Source organism: Ornithodoros turicata, chromosome 6 (assembly GCF_037126465.1).
Source record: "Ornithodoros turicata isolate Travis chromosome 6, ASM3712646v1, whole genome shotgun sequence".
In the NCBI taxonomy this organism is placed as follows: domain Eukaryota; kingdom Metazoa; phylum Arthropoda; class Arachnida; order Ixodida; family Argasidae; genus Ornithodoros; species Ornithodoros turicata.
This window is the reverse complement of record NC_088206.1, coordinates 24,426,506-24,440,534: the sequence shown is the minus strand read 5'-3', so window position 1 is coordinate 24,440,534 and position 14,029 is coordinate 24,426,506. Positions and strand designations below refer to the sequence as shown.

Genomic DNA, 14,029 nt, shown 5'->3' with positions numbered 1-14,029 from the left:
CCATGTGCGGGGAAGGAAAGTATTGCTTTAACTCAAGTAGCAAACCAGTGGGAGTCCAGCGTAATGATTTTCCTGGAGACTCAAGTATCCGTGTGCATCGATCAAAATGCTGCTCTAATACAAAATTCTAAATTCTATATATTTCATACTCAGGGGTATATTCGGGGATTTTCTTGGCACCCTCCCAACAACCCTATCACACCCAAAGATCTTACAACACCCCATCCCCAACATGTCAAAAAATCCAATAAAGCTAGAAAGGACAAATCCCTATACCCCTCTACTGTCCCTCAAAACTCGAGAAGGAAATGGGGGTTAAATGCTCGCTGTATTCATTTTGAACTTCCAGTAGTATTTCCTTCATCCTTTTTTCGGTTATCATCTCCTCGTATTTGGTTCTTGACGTAGTGCAACGGACAATTATCACATTTTTTTAACAACGAACTGTTTTTCTTCTTTAACTTTTATCGATATCTCCGCAAAAGAAGTGGACAGAATGGCAATTTTTATGCGAAAATTCTAGCGCAACAAATATGTCCTCCCACGTGAAGTCTATGGCTTTCCGCGCTCATTACTTTTTTTTTTTCTCCTCCTTTTTGTGCCCTCAATGCCTGGGGGACACACATGTATAGAGCGTGTCGGTTGTGTTCAAACGTAGTGGGGAACGAGAGGGATTCAGGCATTCAGCGCGTGTGTGTTGCGTATGCATGCTCTTTTCCTTGCCCTCGCGTTTTTAAAATGCGCCGTGCTTCCCCGGCTACATATGTACAGTCGAGCCCAAAGAAATACGCTTGGCGAGATGATACAGACTTCTGCTTTTGCGTGTTGTCTTCTTTGCTGATTCTGATCTTACACAAATGTAAAGCAGATTGTAATCAAACGACATGTTGACTGTCACGCCGGTGATGTGAGTATTTACTTTTGTTTTGACAAACTTTGGTTGACTGTCACTAATTCATGACACAAGTGCTGTCCAAGTTCCGTCCGAACGTTCTTGCAACACCCGTGTGTTTCATTGTTCACATAAACCCCGATCGTGATCCGGACATTTCGGTGCAGGACATTTCGGAGCACGGACGTTTCGGTGAACCGACATTTCGGAGAACGGACACTTCGGTGCGCGTTCTTTTCGACGGCGCAAAGCGAAAAGAAAAATTACAGCAGACTATTTTTGCCGTTCCTTATTTACCATACATTCAGAATTTAGCGAGTTTTCACTGATGCCTTTCACTGATGCATGCGTTTATTACAGAAATGTTATGGCACAACGCCTATGTTACTCTGTTCTTCCGTGCACTTATCTAATTGAAAAAGCGCTTCGGATGCAAGGGACCTCGGTTTGACCAGCGTAACTCCAGGGTAGAAAATGATTCATGCATCTAGCAATGTGCAGTCCTTTATTCTCCTGGCGTGCACAGTGCGTACGTCACAGACCTGAAAAACAACTCCACAGGAAAATATTTCCGTGTATAACGTCTATGTTTTATTTATTTTTTTAAGTTTAAGCCGGAGTAAACGCTTTTTACAGTAGGTATTCTCCCTTCTATTGGAGTATTTTTTGACGTTTTTGTTCCGCACCTTTGTACTTCCTTAACCTTGTAATAAATTCTTTCTACAGGGTGTTTCAAAAAACGTGTCATTCGGACTTTATAAAAAAACGGGGCGACGGAAAAATACGGGGTAAAGGGCACTTGTGTGGCAACTGAATTTGCCATCTTGCAAAACTATTTTCATTTGATTTTAATTAAAATAAATTGAATTTCTTTAATTGAACTCCAAAATTTCTTAAGTCAACCTAACGTTTTTTTTACAGAATTTGAGAGCCCGTAGCGAACTTAGTCAGATCCACCAAGAAATCCGCTCGATATTGCAAATGGAACTGCCCAAAAAAAGTCCCGAAGTTGAGGCTTCAGAGTTTCGGGTATTCAACAGCGCACCAAATCAGTCGGAAAAATGCGCGGAGGGCAGGACATGCCCCTGCCCCCATGAAGCTACAACAGTTTATCGCCGGACCGGCGTGCAGCACAAGACGCGCAGATAACAAGGCAGGTGACATTCCACCATACGTTGATAAGCGGCAAACAAAAATGATTCCGCCTCTTTTTTCCCGCCCTGTGTTTTTTCGACCTTCTATATTTCATGGGGGCAGGAGCATGTCCTCCTCTCCACGAATCTTTGCGTCTGATTTTGTGCGCTGTTGAATACCCGAAACTCTGAAGCCTCAACTTCGGGACTTTTTTTGGGCAGTTCCATTTGCAATATCGAGCGGATTTCTTAGTGGATCTGACTAAGTTCGCTACGGGCTCACTAATTCTGTAAAAAAAACGTTAGGTTGACTTGGGAAATTTTGGAGTTCAATTAAAATTCAATTCAATTGAAATTCAATTTATTTTAATTAAAATCAAATGAAAATGTTTTTTCAAGGTGGCAAATTCAGTTGCGACACAAATGCCGTTTACCCCGTATTTTTCCGTCGCCCAGTTCTTTTATAAAGTCTGAATGACACGTTTTTTGAAACACCCTGTATACGGAAAGAACTGCAAGCTGAGTCGTCCATCCGTGTCGTTGCTAAACGACAGATCTTCAAATTATCGCGTGTCCGTGTGAGTATGTTCATCAGGTACACTCTTAAAAATGAACTTCACCGCATAGCACGTTCCTAGCCAACCATCATCTCGAATGATATCGTTATCTGCCCTGATTTGTTGAAAACGGGAGGCGTACGCCATTTTTGTGACAATTATGAACCGCATAAGTGTCACAGAAAAGGCGTACGCCTACCACTTTGAACAAATCAGGGCACATAGCGATATCATTCGAGATAATGGTTGGCTAAGAGCGTGCTATGCGGTGAAGTTCATTTTTAAGAGTGTATATCAGCGAAAAATCTCCAGAAAGAGACGCTCTCTCGTAAGTGCATACGTGGTCTTTTAAAAGCGAAGCGAAATGAAGTGACACAAAAGGCAACTGAGTGTTGTATGGAGCATGCACTTAAACTGTGTCACACAATATGCCACGTTCATTTTGCGTAAATGTCTTTGCCGTAATATTTCTTTTCGCTTTTCGCTGCCGAAAAGAACGCGCACCGAAATGTCTGTGCATCGAAACGTCCGCACCAAAATGTCCTAGACTCACATCGATCCCATCAGGTGTGTATGCATAGATTCCGTGTCTTCCCATTTCGCCTATTCTCATTTCGCCTAATGCTTTTTAGCGGATTATCTCGCAATTCCTTAGCAGGTTCACCGACTTCGAACCGCAGGGGGTCCCATTTGGCCTAATGCATGCAGACAGTCCCACACTCTTAGAAATGAACTTCACCACATAGCACGCTCCTAGCCAACCATCATCCCGGATGACAACGTTCTCGCCCCATATTTGTTGAAAACGGGAGGAGGAGCCTATTTTGTGCCGTGCATAATGGCACAAAATAGGCTCCTCCTCCCGTTTTCAACAAATCTAGAGCGAGAACGTTGTCATTCGGGGTGATGGTTGGCTAGGAGCGTGCTATGTGGTGAAGTTCATTTTTAAGAGTGCACTTCACCTACTGATCCGTGTCACGTGAGGAAAGAAGGCGGTCCTCTGTCATGCTGCCAAAAGTCACTTTCGCATCTTCACAAAACTTTAAAACCTTGTTGGTTTTATTCAAGCATATATATTTTATCAAGCAAAATATCGCGATCTGCACTCCGGTACCGAAATATACTCTTAAAAATGAACTTCACCTCATAGCACGCTCTTAGCCAACCATAATCTGGAATGATATCGTTATCTGCCCTGATTTGTTGAAAACCGGAGGCGTACGCCTTTTTTGTGACAATTATGAACAGCATACGTGTCACAAAAAAGGCGTACGCCTCCCGTTTCCAACAAATCAGAGCAGATAATGATATCATTCGAGATTATGGTTGTGTAGAGGACGATGGTCTTCCTCCACATGGGTCCTGACCGGCGATGATGGAATGTCCCAGCGGGCAGATGGACGTGGCCTCACACTAGGACGGTGCCGGTAGAACTGCTGTGCCAGCGCCGTAGCGCGTGGCAGCAGAGGCACGTCGTCATCGTCGTCACCGGGCCGCCTGTTCATGTTCGCCCTCGCCGCTTGGCCCCGGAGAAGCTGAAAGTGGCCAGAGCAGAGTTCGAGCACATGCTCGACCTCGGCATCGTCCAACCATCCTCCAGTAACTGGTCTTCAGCTCTCCACATGGTCCCCAAGAAGACCGGGGATTGGCAGCCATGTGGAGACTACAGAGCCCTGAACCGTGTCACGGTGCCGGATCGGTACCCCATTCCTCATGTGCAAGATTTCACCGCTCATCTGCACGGCGCCAGACTCTTCTCGAAGGTCGACCTGGTACGTGCGTACCATCAGATACCGGTCGCGCCCGCGGATGTCGGCAAAACAGCAATCACCACGCCGTTCGGATTGTTTGAGTTTCTGCGGATGCCGTTTGGCCTGCGAAACGCGGCACAAACTTTCCAGCGGTTCATCGACTCAGTCATCAGGGGCCTACCGTTTGTGTTTGCATACATCGACGATCTACTCATCGCAAGTTCTACGCCGCAGGAGCATGTCGAACATCTCCGTGCCCTTTTCGCCCGGCTCAACGACTTTGGCATCGTAATCAACGCCGCTAAGTCCGAATTCGGCGTAGAGCGGCTCGAATTCCTTGGCCACCTTATCACGAGCGCCGGTATCACCCCCCTACCAACCAAGGTTCAAGCCATCCGAGACTTTCCCCAACCGCCTTCGGCACGCAAGCTCCGGGAATTTCTCGGCCTTGTCAACTTTTATCGTCGGTTCATACCCGGCTGCGCATCAACTCTTCAGCCTTTAGAAGCATTACTCGCCTCAGCCAAGAGTCGCTCTGCCACCCTCGACTGGCCGCAGTCCGCCATCGACGCATTTGACAAGGTTAAGCTCGCCTTGGCGAACGCCACTCTTCTGGCGCATCCGGTACCCGACGCGCCCACTGTCCTCATGGTGGATGCTTCCGCCTCAGCCGTCGGCGCTGTCCTGCAGCAGCAAGTTTCGAACCAATGGCAGCCTCTGTCTTTCTTTTCGCGCAAGCTCAAGGACAGGGAGGTGCGCTATAGCACGTTTTCACGTGAACTTCTCGCAGTCTTCCTAGCCGTGAAACACTTTCGCCATTTTCTCGAGGGTCGGCCCTTCATCATCTACACCGATCACAAGCCGCTAACCTACGCCTTCGTGTCATCCGGCACCAACTACACCCCTCGAGAAATCCGCCAACTTTCATTCATTTCTGAATTCTCCACTGACATCCGATACATCAGCGGCACGGACAATACTGTAGCGGATACCCTCAGTCGTATCAGCGCCTTGTCACGCGACCGGCGTCTTGTCTCCGACAACCGTTTCTCCCTCGAAGGGTTGGCCAATCACCAGGCTGTAGACGAAGAATTGGCCACGCTCCGCGCGGATACCAATTCGACGCTCCATTTTGAGGACCTCCTGCTTCCTGGAGCCACATCGACTATCGTTTGTGACACCTCTCTTGGCAACCCTCGGCCTTTCGTCCCGGTCACTCTCCGCCGGCAAGTTTTCGCCACCCTCCACGCGTTATTTCATCCGGGCATACGGGCAACGCAGAAGTTGATCGCCTCGCGATACGTCTGGCCTCGCATGCACGCCCAGATCAAGCAGTGGACACGTTCCTGCTTGCACTGCCAACGGGCGAAAATACACCGCCACACTTCGGCACCTGTCGCAAGTTTCCTTCCGCCAGATCAGCGTTTTGACAAGGTACACGTCGACATCGTGGGCCCTTTACCGCCTTCGCAAGGGCACCGCTACCTGCTTACTGTCATTGACAGATTCACGAGATGGCCCGAGGCCGCACCTATTCCCGACATCACCGCCAGCACTCTCGCCGCTGCTTTCGTATCGACGTGGGTGTCCCGTTTCGGGGTCCCTTCCACCATGACTACCGACCGGGGACGGCAATTTGAATCGTCCATCTTTGCCGCCCTCACTGCGCTCATTGGCACCCACCGCACTCGCACCGCCGCCTACCACCCCGCGTCTAACGGCCTGGTGGAGCGGTTTCATCGTCACCTTAAAGCCGCCTTGCGAGCCCACTCCAACTCTTCAGCCTGGACTGAAGCCTTACCAGTTATCCTTCTCGGCCTGCGGTCGGTTTTCAAGTCCGACTTGGGCTGCACTACCGCGCAGCTAGTGTACGGCACGACCCTTCGCCTTCCTGGCGAGTTCTTCGCGCCTGCGTCCGCCACCACCGTTCCCGACCCCACAGACTATGTTTCTCGGCTGCGAGCCGTTTTCGCCGACCTGCGTCCGACGCCCCCGCGTCGCACCTCTGGCGCTAGGGTCTACGTTCATCGGGACCTGCTCACGTGCACGCACGTTTTTGTGCGTGTCGACGCCGTACGCAAGCCCCTTCAACCGCCCTACAACGGACCCTACCCCGTCATCAGCCGTACACCGAAGCACTTCATGCTCCGCATCAACGGGAAGGACGACCAAGTTTCTATTGATCGGCTCAAGCCGGCTTACACGGAAGCCTGCTCGCAGCTAGGCTACACCGTTTGTCAGCCCCAAGCGTCCGCAAGTCCCTGCCCTACAGCCTCCGTCCGCCAGCTTCCGCCACGTGTCCTGGGCGCCAGTACTCTGCACGCACCATTCATGGACTTCGCCCATTCACTGGAGGGGGGCAACTGTAGCGGTTCCAGCGCCATCGCCATACAGCGCCATCGCTATTCTCTCGCGCATAGCCGTTTCCGGCACGATCTCCTCTCGAATAAATCACTTTCTTGAATATCACGCAACATGAAGGTTGTCCCGCCTGTTTCCTTCAGTTGGCTAAGAGCGTGCTATGAGGTGAAGTTCATTTTTAAGAGTGTAGAGTCTCGATTACTGTAACGGCGTTACGTATACAACACTGCGGCGTACCCTTCTTTTCTTTCAACTGAGCAAAAATCTGCCCTCCCCCGTTTTTCTTTTTTCATTCAAAGTCAAATCCTCTGAGCCACACGAAAGACCTGTGAGTAGTAGCTGATCCATTTCCGTGTCCAGCATCCAGGTATCGCGCACGGATCCAGGACATTTGCTCACCGGACATTTGTGCGAACGCTCAAGGCGGACCAATGTTCACCAAGTTTTATATGTGCCTATTTCTTTTCTTTTCTTTTTTTCGTAAGTTACCGTAGGTGTCGTGTTTGGTGGGTGGTGGCACAGTATAATAGAGTGGTAGTTTCTCACAGGAGAACATACCTTGTTGTGGCTTGAGGAGGAGGAGGAGGGTTGACTGGTGGGACCCGGGAAACATCAAATTGCCGCAAATGTGCGGTCTCAGCTCTGGATTGGTGAGCAAATGATCGGTGAGGAATTGTCCGCCCCCCATCGCACACACCTTCATTTGCAAATGTAAAGGGTCCTTGTTTCGGACGACGTAAGGTTGTTGTCGGACGAGTGCATTCATTTCTTGCAGACGTAACCATAGATGGTTACATCCCATTCCCCGTGTCCATTGCCCATGTTTTCACAGTTTCTAGGGGAAAGTTACTTAGGGTTCCTGGTTTGCGGTATTTACCGAAAACCACCTATGCCGTACGTCGGTAAATTTATTGCGCGCTCGGTGAAAATATATGTACATACAGTAATAATAACCGGATGGGCACTTCAAATTAGTTGATTTTATTTCATGTCGCTTCGTGTTGAACTGGATGGAACCGGACAGATGAGATGTGCCCACTCCCGAAAAAATACCCCCTCCCCTTTCTAGTCATGCACTCGCAATGTCCCATTCTAGCGGATCGCCAGCTAGGATCCACTTTCGGCAGTTGGTACTGTTGCGAAAGACTGTAATTAAAGCTTGGCGTCCGCTGCATCCATAGGAAACGACAGTTTCGTTTCTAGTCAATTTTCACCGAGTGTCTTCACGATTACAATATTAACGCCGAAAACAACCGATTCAGGCTGAGTGAAATAAGTATAAGTACCTATTTCTCACACAGACTGTTTCTCAAATATTAAAAACCGGAAACCCTACTACAGTTTTGTTTATATTTGAGTTTATACCATTTTAACTTTACTTTAAGACTTTAAGCCCTATTTTAAAGCGATAGCTCTATAGGGCAAACCCCCAGGGCCGTCCGTGGTTTTATGGGGCCACGTGACGTCGCCGCGACCACGTGATCGCCACACAACAACAACAAACCAAAATCACAAACTATTAAGACTTTCAATACAAATTTAACAACATTTCAGAAAGAGTGTCACGAAAAATTTAGCGGCCGGGTTTTTAAAATGATAACGATAAAATAAAACGATGAATGATAACTGTAATTGTATCCGAGCTACATTTTTATTCAGTAACTTTACCTCTAGCTTTCTTTCGTCTTCTTCTTTTTTTTTAGTAGCTTTCAAAGGCCGAAGTCACTAGCAGCACATCGGCACATGCCAACAAACGCGTGGGTCAACGAGCTCCCGCGCTTCGAAAACTACCGATCGGGTCGCATTTCTGTCTCGCGCACTGGGCAGATGCCTACAGCGCCGTGGAGGGTTGGGGAGAATGAAGAGGCTCACTTTGGTGTCACGTGATACAGCTCTCTGCACGTGACCCGAAGTTGGTTACTTACTCCACCTCGGGGGTTGATTTAGGACTTGCCGGTGAAGGCTGCAAATCACGTGATACGTTTTCTCTCTCTTCTTCCTCCTCAGTTGAGGAGCTCCATGGAGAGATGATGATGGCGAGCGAAATGTTTTTGTCCCGGCAGTGATGGCGACTGCTACTGAATGGCTGCCTCTCTGAGCAGCGGCCCTGCAGCATGGATTTCGTGGTGCTCAAGGCAAGTGAACTTACTTTACAAACTATCGCCTCCTCCCACTCTTTGTGCTCGTCGTTTTCGACCGTTGAGGGGTGCGCCTGTTCAAAAGTTTCGCACGTGAATGTGTGGCTGGGTGGATCCCACAACAATGGCAAACAGCTGTTTGTTGTAGATCAGTGAACTCGAGCATGTACGCGAGCCAGTTACGCACTTGAAATCGGAGCTTGAGATTTAGCGCCGGTAAACGGTGATATGCACTGCAGTACATCGTCGATTGGAACATTGCCAACGGGTTCGATCAATTCATCTCGGGGGGGCTGCTGTCAACGAAGCGGCATATTTGCTATCTTGGACGCGCATCGCCTAAATTCGCCGATTGTATTTTGTGCTACTGGTTCACGGCGTAGGGCGTACAAAGGGGAGGGGAATTTGAAAAAATAGCCGGGACGGTTCGTCTCCGAATGGGGATCCTTTCTTTTATTTTTCTGCCTGTTCTCCCTTTTTTTTCTCTCTCTCTGTCTCTCTTTTCGTCGTGCAGTACAAGGCGATTTCACGCGCTAAGATATATTTAACGTGCGCAACGTGCGTTGTAAACTTTGTCGCGGGCCCATTGCATCATATGTGATGCACATGCGGGTAATACAACGCAGGCGAAGCGAAGTTCCAGCGAGAAGTGACTTTTCCTCCGTTAGGAGTATATCCTAAATAAAAAAAATATGTAAAGATTGTAGAAATGAGTAAAAACGTAGAAATAAATCCCTTTAGTAGAGGGTGTGATGTGATTCACTTGCGTGATTGTCGCCTAGATGAGCTTGTCCCGTCCACCAGATGGATACGCGATAATTAAAAACAAAACGGTACTAGTCGTGGGAAAGAAGAAAATTGTTGGTGTAAAATGTGTCACACACATTTTTGTCACACACAGTTGTGTTACGGGTGACAGGACGGCTCAAAGACGGCACACCAAAGACAGCCATAGAATTTACGCCTTCTTTTCTATTTCTTCTTCTTTTTGGGGGGTGCGGGAAGGGAGATGCGACATAATATTTGTTATTTTGCCGCCCGGGCAAAAACTATATGGTCAACCGCCTCGTGAGCGGCAGTCCCGAGCGTTCTTTGTTTTCCACCACATGGCAATACGTAAATATTTATGTACTTTTCTACTTGTATGTCTGCTTTCTTATCGAGCACTCAATATCCCAGCTGCGGAGAACCTATTTAGGGCGCCCGGTATATCCGGAAGATTTAGGGTAAACTCTGTTCCCGCTACGGCTGAACCAAGAAAAAGTTGTAAACGCCACAGCGCCTGCAATGGACTGCCTTCTGAGCCCGGTATACCAGGTCGTATAAAAGGGTCACGTCGGAATTGATTATGTAAATCGCCGAAGCGAACCGTACGAAATGGACAAGAGTAAATCCACCGCCGAAATTAACAAATACGAGCGAACCAATTAATTTATATTTGTTCACTTCGCCGGGGAACGTGCGCTAACGGGCGGCATTATAAGGGCGTCCCACACCTGCGGAAATTGCGATTCCCCCAAAAGCCACCACCTGTCCAGTCTGGGTACAGGAAACACAGTTTTGATGCATGCACGAATCCAGTTGTCATTACAGGGTACCGTAATTTCCAGCCTACAATACGCCACGGGTTGGAGCGCCCCAGGAGGCCTGCGTTGTGCCCGTGTGGCGACCAACCCATTACAAATAGCCAGAGCACCATGTTTGCTTTTGTTAAGCGTCCTTATCGTCAACCGCAATTTGGAAAGCTTCGAGAAATAGACGTCGGGCAGAAAAATGCTTTGAGGATTATCTCGACGACTGGCTTTGTTAGCGTCACAGTTTATAAAAATTACGAAAAGAACCTGATCACATGACACGACCTCTATCCTCCTGATTTGAGGAGGGAGGGAACGAATTGTTAGAGGCATGTTTGAGGATTTCTTGTGGTGATGATAAGCAGAGATAAGGTTTTCCCAATGTCCATGCAGTGTAAATCCAACGCTGGATGATTTCATGCAGAGTCAGGCAGGGTGGTCCGGTCGCCCCATCAGATTTTCTTCCGTTCCAATATATATTGAAGCCTAGCGCTTAGGAAGTACATTGGCGGAGGAAATGGCTGAAAATAGCTTGTAGTTGTTTTTGAAAAAATAATCTTCAAGAGTGGCTATTTCGAGCAATGCGCTTCGTCACAATTTTCAGGCCTCGTATCTTCGTAACCATTACGGCTATGGAGTTCATTTTTTTCACACTTATTGCCTATGCACTGCTGTACTGTTTGATCTATCTTTGAGGTTCTAGGTTCTGCGGGTGTCTAGATAAAAAATCACGAAATCGCATCCTTTGCAAAAAAAAAACATCGCACTTTTTCGGCGCGCAACTGCTTTTATTTAAATACGAGAAAGTTAAGATGAGTGACATCGTTCAGTTACTCTTCAAACGCTGTTTCCATTCATATAAAACACGTTGTTGGAAAATCTCGGACGTACTTCCTAACGCGCGTTTAGTGAGGGGCGGCAAGGCAAAAACGAGCAATTTCGGTAGCGTATTTTCCATATTCGCCTACTCGTGACGTGGTTCATATTCCTCATACATGTTATTCATAACAAGTTCACACAGCGTAGCGAAAAAAAAACTCACTTCAGAAGTGGCTGGAGTTCATTTTCGGGCATTCCGCGCACCCCTGCCGTGGTTGGTTCGTGACGGGCGCAGCGAGGGCTTCGTGGCTTCATATTATATTTGAGATAGTCAAGTTCTGTTTTATAAGGTTTATTACGAAAGAAAGTTCAAATATCAATACACAATGACAGGAGATACGCTCCGTAGGTCGGCACGAACGTTGGTCATACACGCAAATCACAAATTGAAAGCACGTACAGTCCTTGATTGATGACAAACAGAAAAGGGGACCAAGTGGTAGGCTACTTTCCTCCATGCAATCCTGGAAGTTTTTGCCGTTTACACTTCACGAACGCCATTACCTGTTCACCCTGCTTTCCCGCACATGTGAGGACTGTATTCGAGGAACGAGCTCGAGGTATTGTAATTTTGAGTAAGTTGGTCCTAAGGAAGGGTCTAGAACAGCTGTCCGAGTCTTCTTCTTCTTCCGAGTCAAGCCTGATTTTAGTCACGAGCGTCGTCGTCAGTTTCTTTCTTACAGTATTACCATTCTCGTTTTTTGGTTGTACGAAAGTTTGTGATCCCTTGCGCCACCAGATGAAGCATCTGAATGTTGGGCAGCTTCGCATTTCTAATTACCGTACTTGCCGTACATCTCAGGTTGTGCAGTGTGGCATTGTGCTTAACTACGCCACCGACACATCCACTCTTCCCCGTGTCCCGTTTGCAGGAAACACCCACTTTGCTACTATGTAAGGTAGTTTTTGCTTCGTAGTTCTTACCACTGCCGTATACTTATCACCGTAGTCCGCACAGAACACACGGTTTGTGCTATGAGCTCTGTTCATTGTACGCCCTTATAAAGGAGCACTGAGATTTTTGTGTTCTCACACACATCAGCGAGTGCTCTGCATAGATGAAGTGGCATGAAGACAGCAGAGACGCCTTCTCATCTTATGTCGACTGACTCGGAAAGCGGATTGTGTTTCACTGCTTTATGACACATTATCTCAGCCGTTGTGCAGGAAAAGCGCAGATTTTTAATTCGCACCTTGTGTGTGACTTTCGTCAAATTATGGCTTCATGAAACGCTACCGCTGCTTCGACACCGCGCCATACAAGTTGCTGTGATGGGGTTACTTTTCAACGGAACCTCAGCCACTTCTACAGTGTTTTTTTTTCTCTACTCTATGTGAGCTTGTCATAAACAACATGTGTGAGGAATATGAACCACGTCACGAGTGGGCGACTATGGAAAATACGCTACTGAAGTTGCGCGTTTTTGCCTTGCCTCCCTTCGCTAAACGTGGGTCAGGAAGTATGTCCGACAATTCCCAACAACGAGTTCTGTATGAATGGAAAGAGCGTTCAAAGACGAACAGAACGATGTCACTCATGTTAGTCTTGTGGCGTTTGCAGAAAAGCAGTATAACGTGCCGAAAGGGTGCGATTTTTTGCAAATCAGGCGACTTTGCGATTTTTTATTTCGACACCCGCAAAACCTAGAACCTCAGCGATAGAGCAAACAGTACAGCAGCGCATAGGCAATAAGTGTCATAGTCTGAAAATTGTGACAAAGCGCACTGCTCGAAATGGTCATTCTGGAAGATTATGCTTTAAAAAAACAAATAGATATAAGCAAACAAACAATAAGATATTTTCAGCTATTTCCTCCACCAATGTACTTCATAAGCACTAGGCTTCAATATATACTGAAACGGAAAAAAAAAATCTGAGAGGTCGACCGGACCACCCTGCTCGACCCTGCCTGAAATCACCCCGCTGCCTTTTACTTTCTCCAATAAAGATAACGCGGCATAAGTATTATTCCCCAAAACTCGAATAATTAGCGCATATAAGGTATATGTCGTAAAAGCACTGTTCAGGAAGGTGATTTGTATCAGAAAGTCCATATTAGAAATGGGAGAAATTTTGGGGAATGCGGCACATGTGATCCTGCAGGTAACTTCCATACGAATGAATTTCGATGACATTAGAAGATGTCTGAACAGATGTATAAAGTGAGTGTGTTACGATCGAAGGAAGGTATCGATTGCGTTGTTGAGCAGTAATCACTCACCAGAGTCTGCACATTAATCCTGCGGCAAGATATCCCAAATCAAGGGACAGTTGCGTGCAAGTAAAAAAGCACACCGTCAAGCAAGAAAGAACACCGCCAACGGGTGAAATGTATTACCTCTTTGAACCACGCGTGGCTCGAGGGCAAGTTCACATGCTCGAGTGCTGCCATTACAGTGGCGGCCACCGAAAGGACCATCACTAGCTCGTCTAGCTATGCCTTCGGGTGTCATTCTGTGCATTTTAGTCAAGAGGAACCATTTTATGTCATAAATCTTTCAGCCATTGTTGCGTCGGTCAGCTTTGTTTACATATAAAATTGTCAAAACACGAGAAACCACGTCAAGATGAACTCGCTGGCGTTTTCATTTTCCGCGCCGGGCTGCAATGTTCATCAACCAGTCATAAATCGCCGTCAGCTGACGAGTGAGAGAGCGCCGGTGGGAGTGGATGTTTATGCGATAGCTTTGACGTGTATGAAGTCGTCTCCCCAAATGTGTCGCGAACAGTGAAGCATCTGTCT

General features: G+C 47.5%; 1 protein-coding gene across 1 annotated transcript in view; it reads left to right on the top strand.

The window, feature by feature from the left end:
* Window positions 1-8,684: 8,684 nt before the first annotated feature.
* Window positions 8,685-14,029, top strand: part of LOC135397746 (PDZ domain-containing RING finger protein 4-like) — a 44,369-nt gene continuing 39,024 nt past the window's right edge. The window contains exon 1 of the mRNA XM_064629341.1: window positions 8,685-8,829. Within this exon, the coding sequence (XP_064485411.1) occupies window positions 8,809-8,829 (21 nt within the window). The 5' untranslated portion in view covers window positions 8,685-8,808. The remainder of the gene's footprint in view (window positions 8,830-14,029) is intronic.